Here is a 27044-nt window from a genome sequence, read left to right on the forward strand (position 1 = left end):
AATGAGAACATAGTGGATGGATTTCCAGAAAGAAGCATGAAACTGTAGGTGTAGTGAGCGTTCACCAGGGACGTAGGCAACGAAATGCCAGTTCTTTTTAGAAAGAGTAAATTTCTATTAGAACCTGTTGGCCTATGGATAATGTGTAATAGCTGCAAGAGAAATAGCATTTTGTTTTTCTACTGCCTGCCAGTGCCTCCTACCACTCAGTATATGACGCTTTTAATCTGTCTGTGAAAGTTTCATAAACATCAGCTAGGATTGTTTACAGTTACTGAAATGGCCTAAGTCCAAAGGTGTCATTCAGACACATGCTGTCACTCAGGGCTTTTTTAATGCAAAAAAAAGCATTTAAAATAAAGAACAAATTAGTTATTACTCAGTTACATTCACAGTTACCCATAAATTACCATAGGAAGGTTGAAAGATAGTGAAGCAAATTCTCTCCTGATTTGAATTCAAAGAAAGCTTGTCTTCGGGATAGTTGTCTTATGGGCTCTCTGTGCCATGGCTAAAACACGAGGTGAAAATCTGGCACCAGTTTGACCCTCTCAGAGCCCAGTGCTGTCAAAGTTGGAGTGTTACCAGTTTCTGAGCAGGCTTAAGTTCAACTCAGGTGAGATGATTCTATGCACCAGTGCTGATACACTGCAGTAGTGTCAGAGACGGAGAGCTGGTTGTCCTCTTGTCAACACCTGTTTTACTTTGGTGTACTTTGTTTGTTTGTTTTTGTACAGTAATTTTCACCCAGACAAATAAGCCTTTAAGATGCTATCAAAGCTAATTCTTGCTTTGCACTCTTAAGGAATCAAGAGCTCCAAATCTTAATCCTAGTCTTTAGTCTCACATTTTGCAAGTCCTAAGAAACATCCATAGACTAACTGTATAGCCATCCTCAAGAAGGAAATTCTTCACAGGGTGAAAATAGGAACATCTCAGTTGCAGCTGGGTTCTCAGTTCAGCACTTCTCTGCGTAGAGGAACAGCGGTGGCCAAGAAGGGACTTGCAAAGGAGGATCTGAGGTGAGAGCTACGTGGAGCTTTTCAGGTTGTAATGTGGATGTGAGGGTGGGTGCCCCTGCCAGATGCAGAGGCCTGGATGTGACCCTTTCTGATAACACTGTCACTGCATTAGGTTTTAGTTCCAAATTTTACAGCTGTATAAAGGCTATGTCAGAGCATACAAATAAATATGGAGTCCATTTTGTACATGCAGTAAACATACTGGTTTTAATCCCAAACACAGTACATTTTATCTTCTTTGCTCAGGGGAAAATGCAAATGCAATGTGTAAAAAGATATATATAAAAATACATACATCTTGTGTATGTATATATGTGTATATTTCTTACGTGTTTATATACTTATGTATATATACAGTTTAGTGAGGAGCAGAAGCATGATTTTTTCTGGCTTTGTCTTTCACGGCTGAATTACGCTCAGTCATACAGTGCACAAGCTTCGACTGAAACTTACCTTGTGGCTGAGGCACTTATAAGGGCTCTCTCAAGTGTATTCTCTAGTGTCTATTACTGTCATTGAAAAACTACTCCAGTTTTCCTCTCAGTGGGAACATTAATATGATCTCTTTTTCTACCCAACCACATGTTTTTTTCAGAAAACTTGTAGGAATTTAGGTTTGCAACTTTTATCCATTTGTCAGAATTTGGTTAAAATTGATCAACAGGTTCAAAAGCTGCAGCGTAAAGCATGGACAGGCACAAACAGCAGTCACAGAAACAAAAAAGGACACATTTGTTTCTGGTACACTTTACAGCTCTTTAAGAAATCTTTATTTACTATCTTATAGTTGTGTTTTCCACATATAGTTCTGGTTCTTTATATATATAAAATATTCTTCTATTGCAGGCAATTAGGGGCTTTTTTTTCTATCTGTTATTAGAGTGTGTCTTGCTTAAAAGTAAGGAAGAATAGTATATCGGATAATACCCACACTCCCTAAATCCATAAATCTGGGTTGAAAAGTTCAGCCTAATTAATTCCTGAATACTTTGTCTGAGATTTGTTGAAGCCGGTCCAAGTTTTTAAATTCTTGAATATCAACACATGGAAATATCTTCTCAGGGGATTAAAAAGAGACCTTAAAACAAAAGCACATTCTGGAATGGGGCAGAAATATTTTGCTTTTTCAGGTCAGGCCAGCTGTATCTCTTCTCTAATCTGAATATTTATGAGCTGTAGGAACGCTGGCAGTTTTATACCTTCTTATAGATTACTGCCAGTTCCCTGTCATGATGGTGAAACATTCTCACCTTTTTAAGGCTTCTGAAAAGGGCTTTCCTACTGATTTGCCAATAGGGTGGGATAGATCAATTTGGAAAATATGAGACATTTATTTTTTCCGATCTGAGTAAGCATATATTTTTATATCTCTGAACTAGTGATAGAGTGGTAGTATCAGTAATAGGGACTAATTGGTGCTTCTGGAGGTACGGATAAGCAATGTAGGAAATCAGACGTCAGACCTCGTTGTACCAGTCAAGAATCCCATGGCCATGCAATGCAAATTGCTGTTCTAGTGCAAACTCACACTGTCGGTGAAACTCTTGGCCAACTTTGAACAGGTCAATTTTGTGCAAGGAGGATGTATATTGGATGAAGTCTGTCTGTAACAGTCCAACAGACACTTCAGTGGATGGCTCAAATATCATCTGTCTTCAGTCAGTCAGAGTAAAACTGGCATGAACTCTAGTCATTTTGGTTAATTTAAAAGAAATGCAGGTGGTCACACCTCATTTGTACCAGGTAGGTGTTTCCATGTGGCGCAGCAGTGCATAGCTCAAGCAAGCAAGGCCTCTGCTCTGTCCCTTCCAATCTTTAGTTAGACTTCCACTATCATCATTCTGTATTTAAAAGGCTAATTATTCTAACTGTGTTCTAACTGACTTATTACTTGGGTCAGCATTAGCCAGATTTTTGTGGTTCGTGAGTTGGCGGCTTTTCTTGAGCGTGTCTTGTCTCTTGATGACAACTGAATTGTGGTCACTGCAAAGCCAGCAGGGGCTTAGCTCCCTCTGACTCAAAGGAAGGCAAAATCAGCTTCTGCCACCTTTCCAGATCCCAGCTGGCCCCAAGGACAGTTGGACTCTCCTAATGAATTAGAGATACTTTCTAACATCAGATCATCAGATCATCCTATGCCTTATGGGAAGAAAGGGATGTTCTTCCATTTCTATTAACCTGCGTGGTAAAGAAGGGTTTGCCAAGTGAAGTGGTGAAAAGCAGATACAGGGATCCAGAAAGCATGCTCTCCCACCAAAAGAAACCCCTAGGTAGCTGTTAAACTGGGTCTCTCCAGGTGATAGCACCATGTCTCACAGCTATGTATCCAGGCTACTCTGTCAAGATTTCTGTAACAAGACACAAATCTGGCATACCTTGCAGTCAGCGCCAATAGGTTTTTTGCATTCCTCACAGGTGTTGGAATAAAGGTTTTCATAGCATTTCACGCAGTAGGGGCTGTCCTCCCTCAGGATGTACTTCTTACCAAACAGGGACTCTTTGCAGTAGTGGCAGTCAAAGCGTTCAGTCATGTTGGTGTCTGGAGTCCAGCTATCCTGTCACGAAGACAGAAGTAGGCACTTGTCAGACTGAGCTACACTTCACCCAATCCCCCAAGAAAGGTTTATCAATTCTTGTTTATCACATTGTACCTCAATTTTAATTCAACTTTCAGTCAGACAAATGAACATAATAGGAAGAAACAGGATTATAAATTTTGCAGTGCTGGGTAATGACAATAGCCCATCTACTTCAGCCATCCACTGACCCATCTTTGACCAGAGCTAATGTTAGAGACGAGATAGAGGAGTAAATCCTGAGTTTGAAGAATTCACATGAGATTTGTGAATGGGATTTGACCAATAGGTCCAAAACAAGAAGCTGTCTCTGTAGGGGATGGAGGGAGCCATGTACAGTAAGAGGATGAGCCAGCTAATCTTCAGAAGGAGCAACATCTCCTCCATAAGGCAAGACAAAGGTTTGCATTTGCATTTAGTCATGCGCAGGCTATTAGGCACCACTGTTATGTGCTTCTGCTCCTTCCTTCTCTACATTCTCAGTGAGCCAATGTCTGGCAATCATTGTCCTGCAGTGAGACACCAACCCTCCACCTCTGCTCATGCATGGGACTATGGGCACTGTTAACAGCAGGAGATGTGGGGGTGGTGATTGTATATCTGATTCTTCTCTGACGCAGTTGCATGAGTTATCCAACAGCTGTAGCATACTGGGACACAAACTGGAGCCCTGGTTCAGGCAAATGTCAAACAATGATTATGGAAGGGGAAAAGCAAGTAGAAGAAACTGCAAATGATGTATCAGCTTGTCTGAATTAGAGACAACTGCTGTTTGCTCCTCAGGTCTTGTTATGTCTCCAGCATTTTCTGGATGCATACACAAGCAATGATACACAAATGCCTTTGATTACTTGCATGAGTGTTCATTATTGCCTGGGACAACTTATTCTGGGTTTCATTGGAGTCATCAGCTTCTTTCTTAACCTGAGGCTTGCAGCGTGTGTTGCGTCTGTAATCTGTTTGGAGGTTACAGCTGGAGCAGGGCATAGCTGTCTGCTTAGGAAGGGGAATTTCCCAGGTGGAAAGCACATTCCACCTGGGCTGCATGATCTTCACTGCCTGCCAGGCCTCATCTCCTTTTTAAGCCACATTTGATCTAGAAAGCCTTAAATGTTTTGGATACTAATGGCTTAAGTGGCTACCTCTGTCTTTCACACACAAGTGACATTTACAGCAGCTGCAGTCCTTTTGCTGACTTCAGCTCTCAGTTTTAAACAAAAAGTTGTTACTTGCTTCGTGTTCTTGGCACAGGTTGCTCAATTCTGGAGTTTGTCTTCTCCTTCTGGCGGTAGGAGTCACCCTTAGGGCATTCTGAAATCCTGAGTTCTCCTCCAGGATTTCAGTTTTTATTATTATCTTTTATTTCCCATAGCTGGGGTTTGATTAAGGTTTAGGGCAGTCTGAATGGGCAAAGTTTGTTTTGATGGCTAGAAAGGGGGTTTGGGGTTGGTTTTTTTGTTTTTTTTTTGGTTTTTTTTTTAATACTCGGTCAACTGCTGAATTGTGTGGTGACTAGCACAGACTAAGGGGTGAGTGCTTTCATATGTGTGAAGTAGGTAAGTGATGGCTCAGCTGCTGGGAAGTATTTTGAACTCCAAGTAACTACTAAAGAAGAAAGAGAGACAAACTATCAAACCCCAAATGTGCTTGGAAGAAAAATCCTGACAGCTGGTCATCTGTGCTACGGACAACCCAGAAGGAGTAGCAGTCCAGCTGCTTTGACCCTACAGATGCTCTAGGAACTAATTAACTTTCTTATCCCAAAGGGGAGCTATGAGTATGTTCGGTGCTCTTGGTCCTTAAAGATTAGAGAGGATCATAGGGACTGATAACAAAAAGACAGAAAGGAAGAAGACTTATGCTGGAGAGAGAAGTGCAATGACTACCCAAAGTTCCCCACTAGCCCATCTCCAACAGTAGTGGCTAGCAATGAACGCGTAAGGGAGAACAGGGCCGATACAGAGTGACCTTTCCTTAATAACTGCTTCCAGCAAGTTAGTCTCCTCTTGAAGCAGAGGTGCAGTCTTCACCACAACATTTAAAAGGTGATGGTGGATTTATTTTCCCATCAGTTTTGAGCCTGTTTACACCTCCAACCTACATAACACGTTTGTACTTGCTGTGAAAGAACTAGAGAGGACGTAATTTCCTTCAAGGAGTAATTTCAGCAAAATGAATGGAGTCAGACCAGTACAAACTGGTGTGTGTATGTATGACTGAGTCTGAAAGGAGTGATAGTTTTGAACAAATAGTCTGTATTTAGGACAGAAATCTGTACTTTTTACCAGACTTTGTTAGATATTTTTTCCAAATGATAGGATTTGGTTGCACAGTTAATTTACATTATTACTAAGTTAAAGTGTGAGCAGGACCCATTTATGAACTCACATTTTTCACCTTTCTTCAGAATTAGTTCTTTCTAGCCCTGAATTAGAAGTAGATGTGTGATACCGACAAGTGAAAAATTTCTCTGCAGTCAAGATGTGTGAAAGCAAAAAACATAAAATGTGATTCCTTTACAGGTTTATACCATTTCTGTCCTTCATCCAAAGCTGTTAAATGTAAAATATAGAAGTGGTTTGTAACTGGAAGAAGGACTCAGAGATGGATAGTCCAGTCTCTTGGTCACAGGAGGTTTCTTCTCAAATGCTGTATTATTTTCTGGGTGCTTTTCACAGGAGCAGAGGCAAGCATTATTTAATAGAATAGTCACTGCCACTATTTTAGAAAATACCTGGGCATTTTCCTCCTTATCCTGAAAGGGATCTAGTTTTGTTAAATGTGCTCTAAGATTGTTACAGTGGATTGTCCCCCTCACCCTGAGCAGGGAGAGGCAGACCTGATTTCTACGTCCCAAGCAGATTTAGGGGTGAACTCTGCTCTATGAAGACATTGAATGGGCAGCTCTGGATGGGGTTCGAGGCACAACTTCAGAGATCTGAGAAATTAAAAGACAAGAAAGGAAAGTTTCCAAGACCTGCATTTTGGTTTTAGTTCCATGAATCTTTTACCGGATCTGGCACTAATTTCAGATCCAATATCTCTTAAAGTTAGGAATTCAGGTTCATGTGGTTTCATTCAGAAAGCTGGAATTCAGGGCGAAGCATCCCAAATTCCAGGCTGTTTAGATCTGGGTCTTGGATTGGATTTCACGATCTACTATGTGATATTTTGAGGATATTTGACAGTTTTTTTCTTCTCGGGAGAGAAGAAATTAAATGTAAAGTAATCATGGGACCTATCTATTGAAGAATTAGCAGGAATGTCAAACAAATAATTTTGCTGTTGTCTTACAAACAAGAAATGTGAAATCATACTAAGCAATGTTTTTGCCTGTCACTTGGTGCACATGGTCCTCTACATGGCCAGCCCGTTCGTTCCTGTCATATACGAAAATCATGCTTAGCTTAGTGCAGATTTTATGCACTGCTTTGGGCTTTAAGAAAAAAACAAAAGGCTTTCACAGTTGTGGATGGACACAAATTGCAATTCAACCTCCTTGCCATTGATCTATTTCTTCCTCTTGTGTTTGATACTTGTTGACTGTAAAGCTTTGTGGGCCGGAAGCTCATCTTTATTATACCTCTTTGCGGTACCACAAGCTCTTTAGATTTTATCGCAGTAGTCATTTTATACTTATGCTTTTTCAGATTGCTCTCAGCATTATCATGAAGGAGAAATTGATTTTTCTGCCATACAGTCTCCCTCCTACAACATTAGACATAACAAGTACATCTCCAAAAGGAAAAGAGCTTTCCATTGCATGCCCAGAAGAGAAGTTACAGCTTATGCCAAATGTTAGCACTACCCACATTGTGTCTTCCAGGAAGTAAGAATTGGCATGAAAATTACGAAAAATTTAGTAGGCTGACTTAAAAACTATGCTTCTTTCCTCTTCTTCCCCTGTTTGCTCAAGCAAACTCATTTTACTACCAGTAATTATTAAAGTTATCATATTACCTCATAAAAATTAGGGCTTATAATGTCATTAAGAAATCATCCGGTGTTCCCCCATCCCATGACACTATCGACTACTGGAAAAGGGGACTAGCTACCCCAGACCTTGCCTGCTTTTCTGAACTACATCTGCAAGCCTAATAAGAGATGTTCTGTGCATCTCTTATTTCAACCCCTCTTAGGGGGTGTTGAACACTGAGAGGTACAGATGCACACACACAAGAGAGAGAAAGAAGCCAAGGGAAACTGTCTGAAAAATGTAGGAGTTGTTTAGTTTATTCAGTGAAGTGAAGCTCTGATCTCTTGTTGTAACGGTATCTGGAGAGACAGAATTAAGCCCCTGTAGATGCCAAAGGGGGACTTGCAATTGACCTCAGTTAGGTCAATAGGGCTGGGGCTCTACCTCTGCCCCTGGAGCAGGATGTTCTGTTAGCCACCTGCGCAGGAAATAAAAGGTCTTCGGAGACACCCATCTTCCGCCAGGATGTACGCACATTTCTCCCACCTGACTTTTTTCCAGAAGAACTGTGCACATGGAGAGTTTTCTATCTGTTTATTTTCCTTCCCCTGAGAAGGGAAGATTTGTGTCTGGCAACTCCAGTGACATAAGCCGTGCAGGTCTAGAGCATTTGGAAACAATTTATGTTAATGTTCCAAAGGCTAAAATGCAAAGATTTATGATATCCTTTGCAACTTATGAACTAGCAGTTCAAACTATGCTGGTCTTTCTGGCAAGAGGTGATTATTTTCCTGTAATTTAGCAGCTATTGCCACATTCGTTATCTATCATCTTGTTGCAGCAACTGCAAGCCACTCTTCTAAGAGCTAATCATTTTTCCAAACCAGGCCATAATGCCATGCAAGGGGAGAGGGGGGAAAGCTAATTTTATTTCTTTTTAATTTACTTTAGGAAAAGAAGAAATGACCACTTGCCAGTAGCACTGACAGAAAGAAAAAAGAAGTAACATACAGCCAGAGTCCACCTGAACTTCAGAAGTTCCTGGAGTAGATGCGCACCACAAACACCCAAAGCATACACCCTGTGTGTTTAGATTTACTAAAACACATTAAGAGGCAGTATCCCTCTTTCTTTGTCTGGGCAGGTATAGCTTATGCTTTTCTTCATGGGATGAGTGCCCACAGATACCATGACAGAGCAGAGGGAGAGCAAAGGGAACCTGAGTGCTTGGAGGTCTAGCTGGCCATAGGGCAGGTGTTGCTTGGATCCCTGACCCTCCAGCAGCAGGCTCCCAGCCATGGGGAGCCAAGCCAGCTGATGCAGAACAGCCAAGTCTCCCTCCATGGGCAACAGAAGGATATTTGCGTCCTTATGCTAAAGATGGCCAACGCAAAAACTAACCAGCTGCTGAGAGGCAAGTGATGCACAGCTTATCCTGCAGGAACTCCAGCCAGCCACTATTCTCCTTCCATAGACCCTCTGTCCCTGCAAGTGGCTACTGGGTTACCAGTATGTGAAGGTGCATTTCTTGGTTAAAGAGGAAAATAGTTTTGTAATGTTGTTGAGACACTGAAGCTTATTACTATGACTGTTGTTCATACCATCATCTTTGTGTAGGTCCTTAAAAATGGGAGTCATGATCACTGTAGGGAACAAGTTGTTGGGTATCCCTGTATCCCATGATCTGGGGTTTATGCTAAGCTTGTAAATAAGACAACGATGCTTAGACAGATGTGGCTGCACTCTTTAATTTTTTAAGTTGAGAAGAAAGTGGAACCTTTTTTCTCTTGCTGCTGCTATGGAAGGACAATCCTGTAGTAAGCCCATCAAAAGAATTTGGCACCCTGTCTTCAAGAAATCAAGGCCTTATAACATAATATGTCATTGCTTTCTCAGAACAGCCCTGTTAACAAGCCCAGACTGCTTTACTAGCGTCCACGTTAAGGTTAGAATATTAGAAGTATCTAATTACAGAGGTGTTCATTGCTGCTTCTGAAGGTTTTAAGCTCAGAGTAGATATTCATAGATCTCCTAGAAGCTCCCTGGCAAAAGTCAGGAAAACTTGGTTTGATATTGGAACATAATAGTAATAATAAAAAACAATAAAAATCAAACCCAAGTGAAGAAACCGCTTCCTAAATATCCCACTCAGGCCTTTCTATATACATGTTAAATATTAAAAGCTATTAAAAGAATGTTTAGTTTTTAATGGACTTTTAAAAGTTACCTTAAAACGTTCTTCAGAATCACAGTTAGGTTTTTCCAGTGACTCAGCTTCCTTGTACACGGCTGACTTACTTTGCCTATGGTATAACATTACGATGTCTCTTTTTAAGTACTTGAGAGCAATTTTCTGAGCAGACGGACTGCATTAACATGTGCAGATAACCAAAGCATACCTGGTTCCTGTCTGGATTGCACAGTCAGTCTATCATGAATTGGAAAGTGGATAGTCTGCTATTTAAGATTGTTTTCCTTAACATAATAATAAAAAAACCCAACAGAAAATGTTTCTTATGTGGTAAGGTTCCTCATGCGCCTGGCTAAAGTAATCCCAGTTATAGTAGTGGAGAGGGAATGCTCCAGTTGTGGTTTCTCTGTGGTTTGTTGTGTTTGGCAGTCAATAAGGATCTGCTCCAGTTTAGAGCACTCCAGCAGTGGTAGAGCAAGCACCAGTGGTAGTAACTACAGAGGCCACAGAAGAACTGAGCACTGACCCTTTGACAGCGTAGCCCTCACAATTTACACTATGATTATCTGAGGTTGATATTGAAATGATTGGAGGATGTATGGTCTTACCAACATTCCTGCATACATTTCAATTACAAAAGGAGCCTATTGAAATAACATGGAGCATGACTCTTAAATCTACCATAGCAAGGACAAGCACAGTTCAGGCAGAAAGGCTTGCTCTTATTTTCTATTTTAAAGCCTTTTGAAACTGCTGTCTTCCTTCTTTCTCTTGCAGAATAAGCAAAGGCTTACTCCAAGAGAAAGATCAAATACTTGATATTACTTAAGCATAGAAATTTGTATTTCTAATAAAAGCATTTAAGCAGATAACAGAAAATGATAGAGGAGAAAAATAGTATAATATTAATAAAACCAATTGTTATCTCTGGCCCTACCCTACAGAAATAATGTATCAGCCAAATGACTGCAGACACTAAACTCCAATGGAGGTTTGTTTCTCCAGAAAATAATTGCTTTCTCTTATTGACAGGAACACTGATAATCCGAGAGACATTAAACCCTAAAATAAGAATACACAGAAAATGCCACGTGCTACCATGTAGTGACATTTCTGAATTCTCCTATATTTTTGAAATCCTGAATAATACAATTCAGGGCACAAAACCAGAACAATGTCCCAAATAGTCTACGTTTCCCTCTTTCTACAAAGAATAGAAGCAAAACTGGGAGGACCCTATGGAGGAAGAATGCTTTGTTATTTGTCCTGGCTTCTAGCAGAACAGCTCTGGGTCTCTCTGTCTGGTTCTGTTTACAGAGGCAAGACCACAAAGCCCCTTTCTGTCTAAGATAATTGGCATGCGTGGTGATTTGGAGCATCAGTTAATGTACGTCTTTCAGCTACCATATAAAACTACTGTAGCAGTGAATGCCTCAGGGCTGTGAGGCATCCATACTTCTCTGCTCAGGTGCTGTGCCATTGGCTTTCCAAAATGTGGCAAAGGAGGCTACGTAAACCTTAGAGGTACCCGTTCAGCTGGGCACATCTTAGCAAAATAGATTGATTACACCTGGGTGAAACCAGTTTGGTCCAATTTATTTGCTAGGGTTTGGGGCTGGAGACTGGACACAGAGAGCAAAGAGATCAGCTACTAACGTTGAGTCAAAGTACCTGTGGTGCATGACAGATGCAGGAGCGAGCACAGAAAGACACAGAGAGCCTGGGGACATAGTCATAGTCAATCTTTTTGTGGGCGAGATCTTTTCTAACTGAGGAAGGAAGATGTTGGGTCTACCATGGAGAGATGCACAGCATAATATGGAGGAGGAAGAATTCATCAGAGGTGGGGTCCTGGTCTCTGAAGATACTTTTGGTCTAAATTTCAAGAGTGCTTCAGAGCAATGACAAAACAGTGGTAGGGAAATGCTTACAGATATTTTATGGTTTTATGCAAGTTGCTACTTCTATTATGCAAGATGAAATACAGTGGTGCGTTTTGAGCACTTGTGCCTGTGCTTGCCAAGGGTCTAGAACTACCTCCCACCACCAAAAGTGCAACCTTAGGGCTTGCTCTACTATGGTTGATAGATTTGCAACTTTAAAGTTGAAAATTTGCAGTGAGAGGGAGGGATGAATATTCTTACATTGGTGTTACACTCACCTATATTCCCCTTACACCGTATTGCTATATGCACAGTAGCCATTTAGCATCCTAGTTAATATTATCCAATTTGATATGGAAGGGTATGTGACAAGGAACAAAATGAGGACTGTAACTTTTTCACCTGGCATGAGTGTTATGGTGTTCAGCCTTAAAAGAAACCTCTAGTGGTTTTTAATCAAACTCTCTCTCTATATATAGCTAATTAGCATTGTTGAAATGTTAATGCTTCAGTGGCTGTCAATGTATCCAAGATTTATTTCCATGAAACCTGTCATTACCCTGCCATTTCACACCCTCGCTTGGGGTGAATCTGCATCACAAATAACTGTGCATATGTAAATGAAACATTAAAATTACACAATTAGAATTAATCAGTCTAAAAATGCAAATTATGAGATCCCCAATCTCTGAAGCAGTACCCAAGTGAGGGAAGGTGACTGCCTACAACACTACACCATCCAGAGTTTCTCTGAAGATGCTCAGGACCGATTTATCCGTCAGAGAAACATGAATGAGCCTCAGAACAGCTTGTAACTAGTCTGTGGGGACCCTGCAAGAGTGGCAGCATGCTGGCCAGCAGCAACAGGCATTACTTCAGTTTTCAGCCTGATTTTCACGGAGAAGAAGCCATTTCCTCTGGCTGATGGTGTTAACATTTATCCAGCCCTCCCTTAATTCTGAATGTCCTGACCCCTGTGAGGCAGGGCAAGGAGGCGAGGACAACAGCAGGTAAGACAGCTCTCGGGCTCAGGGCTCAATGCCCTGGAGAACTGAGCCAGGAGTTATTCATGTGAATATAGGTCTTTACAGCCCTCCTCATCCTTTTCTTTTGGGATGAAAGCTTGAATTTGCAGTACAATGCAGCAGAAACTCTCGCCAGCCCTTACAATTGCAGGAGCTGTACTTTGTCACCAACTTTTTTGGGTTTTTTGGCTCCTGATGTTTAAAGCATGATGGGATACTGGAGGGCTGTGTTGTGTGTGAGAGTTGTCTAATTTTTTTTCTAATGCAAAGTGTGCCAGCTGGGAGTGCTGAAGTCTGTCTGTGTGGATAGGAAAAATGTGATTTCAGGGAAAGGGCTTCCCTAGGCTTCCTTAAGAAACTGTATAATCGTAGGTAGGAAACCAGGACTTATCTATATCCTAGTACTTTAGCTGGGAATCACCATTATGTTCTCTTCATGGCAGGAGCTTTGCATGTACAAACAATGTCTGACACAGCATAGCCACTGCTATGTGATAACAGTGATCTCACAAAAATTAGTAATATTTTTCTATGAAACCCAAGCACCTGGAAGTGACTACTCGGTGCTTGCATGTGTAGCCCTGCTGATTCCCTTGGGAGCACATTCCGTAGAATGGTGAGAGCCAAAAGTAAGTGTATTCTACCCCATCACTTCTGCCATCTTGAGATCTTCTAAGCTTTCTCAAAAGACCTCAAGAACTGGTCCATCCCCCTGCCTCAGGCCTGCTAGTCAGATGGAGATGTCAGGTGGGAACCCAGGCAACTTTCAGAAATATTTCTCAGCAACAGCAGTTTGTGTCCTTTCAGCTGCCCCGCTCACCTCAACCACATGTTGGCTCGGAAGCCAAAGATCATTATCTATGTTATGGCTAGGGTAGAAGATATTTTTGTTGGCGCTCTGGTCAGATTTTGGACACAGTAGTGCCACTATGGCAGTGTTTGGAACTGAGTTTTCAATAAATATAGTACCTCATACCCTTTTTTTTTTCATTTTCTCCAAATGTGGTCAAGAATGTACACAGGCTCTACTGACAGAGCAGCTTTTAGAGTGCATCTTTTCCCAGTTATATGTACAGGGGAAGAAAAAAAACAGAAATTTTTATAAAATAATTAAAAAAAGGACTATTTTTCTGCCTTCCACAGCCACTTGCCTAAAGCAATCATTTTCAAAGTTTACCATCTGGCTGATAAAAGGCACAGAAGATTTTAGCCAGAAAGCAGGGAGTCCCATAAATGTGTGAACTGATGAAAATAGGGTTCGTAACAGAAACCGAATGGCAACCTTAGTTACAGCATTCCTTCACACTCGGATGCATGTGAGTATCTAATAACACACAGCTTTCTGTTGGTCCCTTCTAGGACAGTTCCTGTTTAAGACAGTGTACAAATATGTACAGCCAACAAGAAATGTTATAGCTACTGACAGTGACAATCTCAGTGTCAAGCAGCAATCAGCAATCTTAGTTAATATACCTCTAGATAGGAGTCAGGGGAGTAGCAATAACAGGCTGCCTGACTGCTGCTGGTATTTAGATTTTATAAGGTTTGCTTTCTCGTGACTATGTGTGTGTCTCTGTACACAGCAAAGCTGAAATATGCAGGTATCTGGTGAACTAAATAAAAGCCGTATCCCTTTAGGGAAGTAGAAAGTTTAGAACAGCCATTAATGCAGACAATGAAAGTTAGTATTTCCTTTATTATGTACACAGAGAAATCCATGTTAGACAGCATATATTACAAACCTGGGTTATTGTGTCTGCACACACATGCATGCAGAGAGAAGCACGAAAAAAAGGAATGCAGAGCTATTAGTTGGGATTTGTATTCTAATTTATTCTCGCCACATAAAAAGAAGGAATACGATGCTGATGGCTCCCCATTTTTCTTGTACACAAGCTATCCACAGTGTTTGCTTGCAAAGAGGAAAGGCTACCTTTGTTTCATGTGCATCTGCTCTTGCTACAGTGCAGAAATGCTCCTTTGTTGAGCTCAGCAGCAGGAGTGTGCACAGAGGTGTAAGGAATCTAAGACCCCAGCTTCTACTTTTTATCGCCTCTCCAGTGGATTACACATGCAGCACAATACAGTCATTAAAAATAGTTACACATTAAATGACCCAGCACCTCATCAGATCGCTGATGTGTCACTATACGGATGGACATGCAGCAATAATTGCTCTGATGATAAGAAATTTGTCTTTTTCTCCTCTTCACACCCCTCACTGTGTGCTCAGGAGAAAGGGGGACCGGCAATCTCTCTCCTTGCATCCTTACCCAACAACCCACTGGGACATTAAACAACCCTCTCCTCCTCTCTGCACCCTTTGTTTAAAGCGACACCTTCAAAGATATAGTCCGTGGGTAGTGGGGAGGGAGGGGGAAAAAAGGGATATTTACTTACAGAGCAGTAGCGGGCAGCTAATGTCACCTCCTGGACCAGGGACAGGGGGTCACATCCATTAACAAATGTGTAAAGAGCACACCGGCCTGCTTGCAGAGGAGAGCTGTACAGCTAGCCGGGGCTTTCTACTGCCTGCGAAGAGCGGCTCTTCTGATTTCAGCTCTGCAGTCAGTGTTGTGTGGAAAGAGGCTGCTGCCTTCCCCAGCCTAGTGAAACCCCTTTCTATCATTTTACCATATAAGGAGACAAAAGCATCGGAGACACTCATTCTTTTAGGCGCTCTGCAGCTGGCATTCGACACTTTCTCTATTCCAAGGGTGTCGATACTTCCCCCTCCTAAACATCTTGTCTTTCTTGGCCCCCTTCCTAAAATAAGGCTTCCCTCCCCTCCTCCAGCCTTTGTTTCTCTAAACCCCTGATGCTTATTAATAATGTAGCTTTGCTAAATCCGAGGGATCGCGCTTTACAGGAGGAAAGGTTTTACAGCAGCTCAAACCCAAATATTTGTAAGGCTCTTCACCTGTCTGAGAGAATAAAGTATTTGGTTAGAATTGGTATGAGGCTTTATTAGCTTTGGCTGGTTTGCCTGCTGCAACTTAGTGCCTTGCCCAGAGAATCATAGAATCGTTTAGGTTGCAAAAGACCTTTAAGATCATCAAGTCCAACCGTTAAGAGTGAAACAAACTGTCTCTCTTCTCCTTTGTGGAGAGCTGCACATTTTTCTGAGGAGCAAGTGTGCAGGCGTTTCTTTATGAGCATTCAGAGCCCATTCTTGTTTCTCTCCACCCTTCTTTCTTTCCAAGTTCCCCCATAGTGAGGAGGAAAAAGAAGAAAAACAGGGGAAATTAATGAAACACACACACACACACACACACCCCTTGTGTAAGAGAAAGCCAAAGGAACAGATTGTCTCAGCACATGCTCAGGACCCAGCGGAGAGCCCTGCCAGTGGGCACATGTTAAAGAGTAGGGGAACCATTAATTCTCCTATAACCAGAAACTAATTTTTCTGCTACAAAATCCAATTTCATCTATCAACCATTCTAGCAGAAACACATTCTGTTAATCAAAACAGCGAGGGTCCTGGGAAATCTCCCAGAGGGAAGAATTTGGATCGGAAGCACATGGGAGATGTCTGCTCTCTGCCATTTGAGGGGTAGGGTGAGGAGGCAATTCAGGGTAATACTTCAGTAATGAGTGGTGCTTGCCAAAGGGAGGTGCTTTAATTTGAGTGCTTTCAACCTTAAGAGAAACCAGTAGGATAAAAATGTAAAGCCCATTAGCCTGAGGCAGCATTGCTGTTGTTTTGCATCCACATGATGCAAGGTAGTCCAACGTCCTTTTGCGTTGGACACTGGCTGGTGGTGTTTGGGCGGTGGTGCAGGTGTACATGTGGGTTGGCTAAGGGTTTCTCCTGCAAAACTAACTTATGCCAGAACCCCGACCTGTACTTACTGTCCTCTTGTGCACCCGAATGGTAGTCAGATTTGGAACGGGGATGAAATGTCAGTCTCAGCTCTACTCAAAATCTACAAAAGCACAGACAGAATAAAATGGTGGGAAAGGGCCATTCCTAGTTGTTCTATAAAGAGCAAAACCTCCTCTACAGATGTGAGTTATTTTGATGACCAGCAATGCCCATGGGTCAATCTGTCTGTTGCTGGAGCCTTTGCAGTTGCGTTTTCAAAACACAGGCATTGTGCCCTGGAGGACCGACCATGGACGTATGGGATTAATGAGTTTGATTCTATGACAATTAAAGCTTATTTAAATCAAAGCTGCTGCACTCCCCAGCCACATGTCCCTGGCTCCTTCCTTGCATTTGCACTGGCTCTGGAAGATGAGTTAAACCAGACAGTGATCAATTTTCAGTGAGTCCTTGAGCTACCACGGAGCTGCACGTATGTCTTGGGAGGGCTGCCGGTTGGGTTTCCAGCCCCATCACTGGCTTGCTGGATGCCCTTGGACAAGACATTGCATCTTTCTGTTCTTTAGTTTCACTGTCTATAAATATAGAGCTCAGGACAACCAAACTTTTGTGTGAATTGTTAGCAAATTTACAAAGGACTTGTTAGTCCATAATAATAATAATAATAATTCTTTCTTTTAGATTAAACTATTGCACAGTGACAACAATAATCATTAATTTCCATGTTAGTTACTGTTCTTACCTCAGCTCTGATTTAGAAATGCATGTAAAGAAGAAAAACGGGCCCTGAAGGTGATTAGATTTGGGCTGTTTGAGTCAGTTTATTTCCAAACCTTTCTAAAACAAATTAAATATTCCAAACATGTTATTTGATTTTTTCAATTTCCATGATATTTTCATTTCCCTATCTGTCCATTGACAGCCACTGCAGCAGCTCTGCCAGAGATTTTTTGATGTGACCTGCTGGAATACAAGACAAGTTTTTTCCACAATTACAAGTTAAAATACATACTGGCTCCAGCTGAAATGGTTTGGTTTAACTCTTGCAGGTCATGGGTTGACTTTAGGAAGATAAGATCATTTTTGTCTGCTTTAATCTAACATCTCTGACTCCTTGAAGACAGAAGAGCCTCTGCCAATTTAAAACCTAACGATCTGTGGGCTCGCTATGGGACTTGATGCTCAGCAGCCACATCAAGACTGCATGGAGCTGCAAAAGGGATGAGGGAGAGTTACCAGGCAGCTCCTTCCCTTATCCCATGATGTGGTGTATGCGCCCCATCAAACACTACTAGGGAAGGCAGGGGGAACCTCTGACCTCTTATCCTCCTTCAGTCCGTCCACCCCTGCTCACTTTACCTTTTTATCTGACAAGTAAATACTCATCAGTGATTGGCAAAACCCCACACACCGTCTTTCCCACCAGCATCAAATCTACTGGGGGTGGGTTGGAGAAAACCAAATTTCCTTAATTGTCAGGCAGATGGAGTGGAAAGGGCAGGGGCTTTTTTTCACTGGCAAATTTAATGTTTAAATGACCCACCTTTTTTTTTTTAAATTTTATTTCATTGGTTCTCTGATTAACCCAGCACAGATCAGCCATCTTCAAGGCTTCAGAGGAGACAATGCAATGAAAACAGGGGGCAATGTTTCTAATAGGGTGCCTAAATTTAAGGTTGAAAATACAAGTACCATTCAGTGTCATCCTATGATTTAGAAACATACCCTATGGCTTATATATTCCTCATATACATAGCATTTACGTAGCATATATTGCTTGTTCTTCAGTGGCCTGTGTGCTTTAACAGGTTTAATTCTATGTGGAGAAGGCCATAACTCACATATGGGAAACAAGATGGAAAAAGTATCATTTTCATAACAGGACTTCTGAATGACTTTACTAATCCTTCAGAAATCTCACTTCAGCTACTGAGTTGATGCTGGAATAACTACCATTTCAGCACTTATCTCCTTTTCTGGCTGAAAAGAATGAACAAAGAAAAATAGTGGAAAGAGACAGCTGGAAGTGGAATATTTCTATTTCGCCCAGTTTGAGTCACAGAGAAATTTAATGTTGCTGAGAGGGCAGGGGAGGTGGAAAGCTACACTTTTAGGTTTGAAAATGGCTAAGCTACTGACTGATTCCTTCCATCACTATTTTATCCTGGAAACCATTAAGTTACTTTATCAGAATTCAACGAATCCCTTTCTGATGCTAGAGCCTGTGTAACACAAGCTTCCATTGGATACGAGAGGGTGCATTTAGGAGAACTGCTATTTTTGGCACTGCTGCTTAGGAAGTAGTATAGACTCATGCAGACGTTGCATTTTAGTCCATTAAACCTAAAATAACAGCCAGGCAATATTAAATCTTCCTGAAATTTCATTCTCATAAGATGTTCTCAGATATGTAGTTTTCCCCAAGCATACGAGGAATATGCAAAGGGTAAATAGATTTTTTTTTTAGTGTGTATTTTCTCTCCCCATTCAGTCTCCCACAAAAGTCACAAAGCATTTTTGCAATATTCTGATCTTCCTTTCTTCCCCTAGGTGACTCGATCCTCAAGCAGAAATACTCAGCAAGTAAGAAATATCAGTTTCACAGATTCTGATAAAGGAATTACAGATACCTTTGGACAATCCATTAAAACCACTGCAGCCAAGGCAGATAGGGAACTTAATGTGAAGTGAAAGTCTGTCTGCTTTGAGTTGATGCAAGACTTCTTTTATTTTGGGGAGGGTGTTTAGCCTAAATCAATGTGAAAAGCTTAGTGTTTTAGCAACTCCAATCTAATCTGGAAAAAAATGTTTCCATGTTTGTTTTCTTAATGTGTTGGAATAGTTTTCACATATAGTCTTAAACAATTTTCTTCAGTGAATTTAAAGAAAGGTGTCGTGGCTCAGTAGCACTGAAGAACTACTGGTTTTGTATAGGAAAAGTTATCTTAAGAAGGATAATATATTGCTACGTGATAAGATAGATGATACTGACTCAAATTCAAGGGTGTTTCTGTGATAGCATGGTCTGAGATGGAGCTGAAAGAAGTTTAGACCATTACGGTCAGTTTGGACAAAGATTTCATTCAGTTTTTACAGTTAGTCAGGACCTCCTTTTCTATCCAGTTAGCCCCAGTTTCATTCAGATAAATCTATCTCCTGAAAAAGATGTCTCAAAGTGAATGTGGCAGTGAGACACCGGTCAACATGTGGTCTGCCACTGTCTATGTAATTGCTCCTATGCCCCTTTCTCCATGGACAATTGAGATGTAGAGATGGTTTGCGATGGATGACCCAGGCAGAAAGACAGCTATGTCCCTGCTGCTGCTGCTGCTTTAGAATCATAGAATCATTAAGGTTGGAAAAGACCTCTAAGATTATCGAGTCCAACCATCAACCCAACACCACCATGCCCACTAAACCATGTCCCTAAGCGCCGCATCTACACGTCTTTTAAATACCTCCAGGGATGGGGACTCAACCACTTCCCTGGGCAGCCTGTTCCAATGTTTAACCACTCTTTCAGCAAAGAAATTTTTCCTCACGTCCAATCTAAACCTCCCCTGGTGCAACTTGAGCCCATTTCCTCTCGTCCTATCGCTAGTTACTTGGGAGAAGAGGCTGACACCCACCTCGCTACAACCTCCTTTCAGGTAGTTGTAGAGAGCGATGAGGTCTCCCCTCAGCCTCCTTTTCTCCAGGTTAAACAACCCCACTTCCCTCAGCCGCTCCTCATAGGACTTGTTCTCCAGACCCCTCACCAGCCTCATTGCCCTTCTCTGGACACGCTCCAGCACCTCAACGTCCTTCTTGTAGTGAGGGGCCCAAAACGGAACACAGTATTCGAGGTGCGGCCTCACCAGTGCCGAGTACAGGGGCACGGTCACTTCCCTACTCCTGCTGGCCACACCATTTCTGATACAGGCCAGGATGCCATTGGCCTTCTTGGCCACCTGGGCACACTGCCGGCTCATGTTCAGCCGGCTGTCGACCAGCACCCCCAGGTCCTTTTCCGACAGGCAGCTTTCCAGCCACTCTTCCCCAAGCCTGTAGCGCTGCATGGGGTTGTTGTGGCCGAAGGGCAGGACCCGGCACTTGGCCTTGTTGAACCTCATATAGTTGGCCTGGGCCCATCGATCCAGCCTGTCCAGGTCCCTCTGCAGAGCCTTCCCACCCTCCAGCAGATCAATGCTCCCGCCCAACTTGGTGTCGTCTGCAAACTTACTGAGGGAGCACTCGATCCCCTCATCCAGATCATCGATAAAGATATTGAACAAGACCGGCCCCAGAACTGAGCCCTGGGGAACACCGCTCGTGACCGGCCACCAACTGGATTGAACTCCATTCACCACAACTCTCTGGGCCCGGCCGTCCAGCCAGTTCTTTACCCAGCGCAGAGTACACCTGTCTAAGCCGTGAGCCGCCAGCTTCTCTAGGAGAATGCTGTGGGAGACGGTGTCAAAGGCCTTGCTGAAGTCCAGGTAGACCACATCCACAGCCTTTCCCTCATCCACTAGGCGGGTCACCTGGTCATAGAAGGAGATCAGGTTGGTCAAGCAGGACCTGCCTCTCATGAACCCGTGCTGGCTGGGCCTGACCCCCTGGTTGTCCCACTCATGCCTTGTGAGCGCCCTCAAGATGAACTGCTCCATAATCTTCCCCGGCACCGAGGTCAGGCTGACAGGCCTGTAGTTCCCCGGATCCTCCTTCCAGCCCTTCTTGTAGATGGGCGTCACATTGGCAAGCCTCCAGTCATCCGGGACCTCCCCCGTTAACCAGGACTGCTGATAAATGATGGAGAGTGGCTTGGCAAGCTCCTCCGCCAGCTCCCTCAGCACTCTCGGGTGGATCCCATCCAGCCCCATAGACTTGTGAGTGTCCAGGTGGCGTAGCAGGTCGTTAACTGCTTCCTCTTGGATTATGGGGGGTTCATCCTGCTCGCCATCCCTGTCTTCCAGCTCAGGGGGCTGAATACCGAGGATAACTGGTCTGACTATTAAAGACTGAGGCAAAGAAGGCATTAAGTACCTCAGCCTTTTCCTCATCCTCGGTGACAATGTTCCCCCCCGCATCCGATAAAGGATGGAGATTCTCCTTGGCTCTCTTTTTGACATTAATATATTTGTAAAAAAATATATTTCCTCTATGTCAGCTGGGCAGACAAACAGCTCTTGACACTGATGAGTGGTGGAGCTTGAATTGAAGGGATCACAGGGGAGAGAGTAGTGGTGCTCAAGGAAGGAGCAGACAGCACACCAGAGGAAGCTTCAAGGAGCAAGCCAAGGTTTTAAGGAATTGGTATCTGCTAAGGAGAATCCCTCTTGGTGACAACTGAGTTTTCAACAGCTTGGAAAGCCGAGGCACCATGTTACAGGACTGACAGGTCCTTCACTGGACAAGCAGCATCACCAGAAGAGCCATCCCAGGTCCTCATGGATTAAAAGAAACCATAAAAGCCATTGCAGGAAAAAGGCAGCCCATCAAACAATTCCCCAAGCAGCAGGTGTCTGTGCCGTGTGGACCAGCCACCCTGGAGAGACGTCACCAGGCAGCTAACCAAATGAAGAAGAAATCATGAAGAGTTGTAACGAAATGAGTGGAAAACAACAATTTTTGTTGAATATAGTCTTCTCCTTCCCTACTTTCCCTACCATTCTTTCTCCTTCTTTCCCCTCACTAGGGAACAGATGGTACCTCTACTTTTAAGGAAACCAGAGTGAAATGTTTTGATCTTTGCCGTCCTCACACCTCTTTGGACTCTAAGCATTCCCTAAACCCCTCAGCTCCATAGTTTGTTCATCTGTAACCAGGGATAGAGAGCTTGTGGCACATCTTTGGAAGTGCTTTGGGATCCAGAGACAACCTCTGACAAGAGATGAGTGGTCTTTAGAAACGATGATGCTAAATGATGATAGTACAGAGACCTATGTGGAGGAGCTGTTGCTTCTTTCCTTTCCTCGCTTCTGGATTCAGCTTGATTGCCATGTGGGGCCCTGAGTATGGCTTTTGGGTTTCCTACCCCTGCGGGTGGAACCTGGGACGTCAAATTACAACAAAGTTTGCAGTAATTGCTGGTCTTCTGAATTGGCAAATACCACCCCTTAATTTAGGATTAATTCATTTTAGTATGATCATGATTTATGGTTCCCTGTTTCAGACACATGAAACAAGCACACTGTGATTGTTCCAAAAAACTAATCACTCTGACTTTCTGATAGCACAAGAGACATGCAATTCTGTACAAAATAGCTCACATACCTAGTATTCCCCGCAGTGTTACCAGCATGCTCCAGTGTTTTTAGGCGAAGTCCCCTTTCCAGAATCCTCCTCCTCCCATTGCTCCACTGCTCATGGCTTCTTCTCCAAAACCGTACTTCTGTATGAATAATTTCCTTCTGCTCCCCTTAATGCTTTTTCTGCCTGCATCCCTGACATCTTTTGTGACCCTCTAGAAATAGCCAACAGCAATGTTTGTAACTGCCATTTCCCCTTATCAGCCAGCCAGAGGCCCTGGAAGCTTCTGAGCAAAGAGAAGTTTGTAAAACTGAGCAGTTGGCAGACGCCTCAAGAACTTAATCTAATTCATTCCCAAGGCAGGAGTGACAACATCTATCTCGTTCCCGGCAGATCTTTGTCTAATTTGCCCTTAAGGATTAACGTTAGGACTCCACAACCTCCAAAGTCAAATGAGCATAAGTTTTGTCAGTCCAACATAGATGTAAAAAGGCAGAAAGAAAGAAAAAGACATTCAGACTAGAGTTTTCAGTCTAATATTCATGCCTGTAAAGGATGATTAGTGACAGGCAGAACCTGTAATTTGTAGGTATTTGGATCATGTCATAGCAATATGAGAATCGTTGAACAGATGGATTCCTCCAACTAGTTATCCTGTTCCTGGCGACTAAGAAGTGTCTTGGGAAGAAAGTGAGAATAGCCTGTAATGGTAGCTCCTCACAATGATCTCCCAGCCTCCAACAACTTTTGGCTCAGGGATTTCTCAACCAGGAGGCAGTATCCATACTGAATATCACTTCCATGAACTTGCATAGTTCCCTCCTGATCCCCTGAAAGGAAATTCACAGTTTCCTGTAACAGGAATGACTCTATATTGTTGAAGAACCATCTTCTTGTGTTCGTTTTGAACATATTACCCACTAGCTTCATCTGATGCCTCCTAGGTCTTACATTTGGAGAGATAATAAGCAACTGATCTTTATTCACATGCTACAGGTTGTTCATGTCTTTGTCAATCTTTATCATATCTCCCCTCAGCCATCTCTCTCCTAGGCTGGAGACTCCCAGCCTACCTAGTCACTCTGTATGAAAGCTATTCCCTGTGTTTTATCATCCTTCCCCAAACTTTTTCCAATATGACAATTTACTTTTTCAGATGAAGCGGCCAGAACTTTAACATTCAATTTGCTTTTTGGCTGTTTTTGACCACTAAGCAGCTTTTTTTGTAAACCTATATAACCCCCAAATTTCACACCCAGGTGGTCAGCTCAGAACCATTACTTTATAGCTAAAGTTACATTTTTCCCCATGTGTACTGCTTTATGCTTATCTACATTCAGTTTAAGATGCTGTTCCAGTGCCCACTCATCCTGTTGCCTAAGATCCTTCTGTTTCTCAGTCTTAGTTGAATTTCCACTAATAATCACCTATTAATCTCCCTTTACTGTAAGAACTGCCTGTTTATCTTTCAACTGATTTTATGCAATACATGCAAAGATCTTCCCTCTTATCCTGTGGCTGCTTACACGTTTTTAAGGGTGTTTGGTGAGGGTCCTTGTAGAATACATGGAAAAGTACAAGTAAGCAGATGCTGCCAAACAAAGATCTCCCATATCTGCATGTTTCTTATCATCTTACAGTAACCCAATGGGTTTGTAGAGCATGATTTCCCTTTACAAAGCTGTATTGAATTTCTCCCAATGTATCATATTTATCCATTGTCTCTGTTCTGCATAGTAATTTCTACTAAATTTATTGTCCTGGTTAAAACACGACATTTATCAAACTTACCAGGCTCTAATTCCCCCAGTTTCTCTTGGAACCATTTAAAGAGGCTGGCACCATATTAGCTACTTTCAGGTGCTCAGTTCTAAGCCTGTTTTAAATAAGAGGCCATGCACTATTATTATTTCAGCTAATTCATCCTTGAGTCCCTTTAGATCTCTTGGGTGAACACCATCTGGTTCTAACATTTTCTTCTATTCATTTTGTTTATTTGTTCCATACCTCTTCTACAGACACTTCAGCTTGAAATAGATCCTCTGATGATCCCCATAAGGAAGTGTTCTGCTGTGGGAATCTCTCCAAGTTCCTCACAGTGAACATAGGAGCAAAAAAAATTAATTTATTTTTTTCTGTTACAGCCATCTCTTCCCTGAGGACTCATTTCGTACCCTGGTTATCTTCTTCTTTCATTCCCCAAACTGTTCAACTTGCCTAGTACTCAAAAGAAGCATACAGTTGCAAATCACTTCCCAGATTACCTCAGACTCCTAATATTTTGATGTAAGTAGAAACAGTCACCCTCTCCAATCTGAATATGATTGGGGACATCCTGTTTTGCAGAGTGATCCTTCTGTATGGCAACTGTTATTTTTCTGCTCAACCACTGTTTGTGTATACTACACACAAACTGCGATGTAGGCTCAGACATATATTATGATTGAAAATACGAGCTTAGATTGTGCACTTTGAAGTAGAGTCCTTGCTGTTGATCCTCTTAGGTCTGTGCTTACTTTGAACTGTATAAGTGCTCAGGCCCTTTAAATAATAGGATTAAAGCAATCATTTAGTTGCTGATGTGAATTTCATGTCTAAGACTTCACATGGAGCTGAAAAAATATACCATCCATTGTCAGCCTGATAGACATATAGATTGTGTTTGTCCCTGCCAAGTTTATATTCACATGGCTGTCTAGTGGAATTGCTGTCTTAATGTGAATGAAATTCAAATGTTGTGACTAAAACGAAATAAAGGCTTGTAACAACGGCTTGTCTTGAAGATAATGTGTCTCATGCTGGAAGATAAGTAATTTTTTTTAATCATTAGAGAGGAGTCAGAAATCACATTATGAAGCAGCGCTAGTCCTTTCATTTATCCCTAATGGCTAACCATAAAGTCTAGCAAGTCCTTGCTGGGTTGCTACAATACAAATGCTTTACACAACAGCACTGCCTGTCTGGCTGGCTGCTGCCTGAAGGGCACCTGGTCCACAGTGATGCCAGTTCTTCCTTATATCCAGAAGGATTTTCAGGAATCCAGACCCCTCATTTGCAAGGAAGAGTTCCTGACACCTGGATGTCCAGAAAAAAAAACGTGGGGAAGGGGCTGGTTTGTCTGGCAGCAGACACAGCGCTGGCAGGCAGCAGAAACTTCACTCGCAGGAGAGGGCAGGGGAAGACCTGCAAGGAAGGCAGGCTGCTCTGCTTGGATGCCCACAGCTCTTCTCCAGCCATGCCTGTGCTGCTTCTCCTGCCAGCTTTCTATATGAGCATGCCTTGGACACAGACCTGTTTGCTATTTCCTTTAGTAAGCTGCAGAGCCACCCAACATTTGCATTTGTAAGGATAGGGGGAAAAGGAAGAAAGGAGGCATGGCTGTAGGTACTTGGCCAGGAATCCAGGCTGAGAGTCTGGTCACAAATCCTCTCCCAGCAGCCAGCACAAACACCTGTGTAACCGAACCCTAACCCGTACCAGGCAGGATGAGCTGGACATGCCCATGCCCTTCATGTGCTAGGTCTCTGCTAGCTCAGCTGCCCTCATTCAACAAATGAGGAAACCATTACCAAAAGCAGGCTACTGGGAGGAGTGGCAGGCTCCAGTAGGAAGCAATGATAACAGGGGGTGGAATGGCTAGGACAAAGGGAAGATCATGCATGGACCCAAATGATCCCCAGCACGCAAGCTGGGTGCTCCTGCTCATGGTGGTGGGAGAGGGTGGCCCAGCCACGCCTCCCTTGTGTGTGCATTTTGTCACTGGAAGCAAAGCGAGGGCTGATGAGAAGAAAAGGATGGATGAACAAACTGCCCTTGCATATGCAACCTCCTTGCAATGTCCTTGTGCCAATGACAGGGAGATCTTCTCAGGGGGACCGCATCGCCCATTCCTCTGGCCCCTCTGCCTTCCCTGCCTGCATCTGTGCCAGTAGCTTGTGTTGGCCCAAACACAGCAGAGGATGGTCCACACCGTTCAACTGTAAGTGCAGCCCCTGGCCTGGTTCCGCCCAAAGCCCCCATCGTTCTCCCAAGGGCTGTCTGGCATGGCCCTAGGGCTGGCCTGCCCAAAGGATGGCTCCTAACAGGAGGGTGGATGTGTCCATCTTGTTTTGCCTGGTAAGACAGTATAACTGTATGGACATCATCTGAGCCAATGCTAATTGGCCTCAGGGCCAATATTTTATTATAAACCAAAATGTTTCTAACTGAGACAAAACTAGCTAACAGAGAAACATGACAGTAAATCAGATCTACTTGTTTTCCACAAGGATGTCCTTAGAAAACCTGTTCCTGAGATTTCTGTGGTTTGGTTATGTAGTCTGTTCCTCTATCTCATGCACCATTTGTTCCTCAGAGTCAGGAGAAAGCTTT

At 42.8% G+C, this 27044-nt stretch overlaps 1 protein-coding gene across 3 annotated transcripts in view; it reads right to left on the minus strand.

Annotated features, from left to right (window-relative positions):
- FHL2 (four and a half LIM domains 2) overlaps window positions 1-27044 on the minus strand; it is a 46217-nt gene that overhangs the window by 12690 nt on the left and 6483 nt on the right. The window contains exons 1-2 of one of the 3 annotated variants that reach the window (XM_076360016.1): window positions 15014-15196; window positions 3398-3572 (exon numbers count right to left, since the gene is read on the minus strand). In XM_076360016.1, coding sequence (XP_076216131.1) covers window positions 3398-3553 — 156 coding nt within the window. In that variant the 5' untranslated portion in view covers window positions 3554-3572; window positions 15014-15196. Of the gene's footprint in view, window positions 1-3397; window positions 3578-15013; window positions 15197-27044 lie in introns of those variants that run through there. The other 2 variants (XM_076360007.1, XM_076360024.1) reach the window with 2 other exon arrangements.

Source organism: Aptenodytes patagonicus, chromosome 1, assembly GCF_965638725.1.
Source record: "Aptenodytes patagonicus chromosome 1, bAptPat1.pri.cur, whole genome shotgun sequence".
Classification (NCBI taxonomy): Eukaryota; Metazoa; Chordata; class Aves; order Sphenisciformes; family Spheniscidae; genus Aptenodytes; species Aptenodytes patagonicus.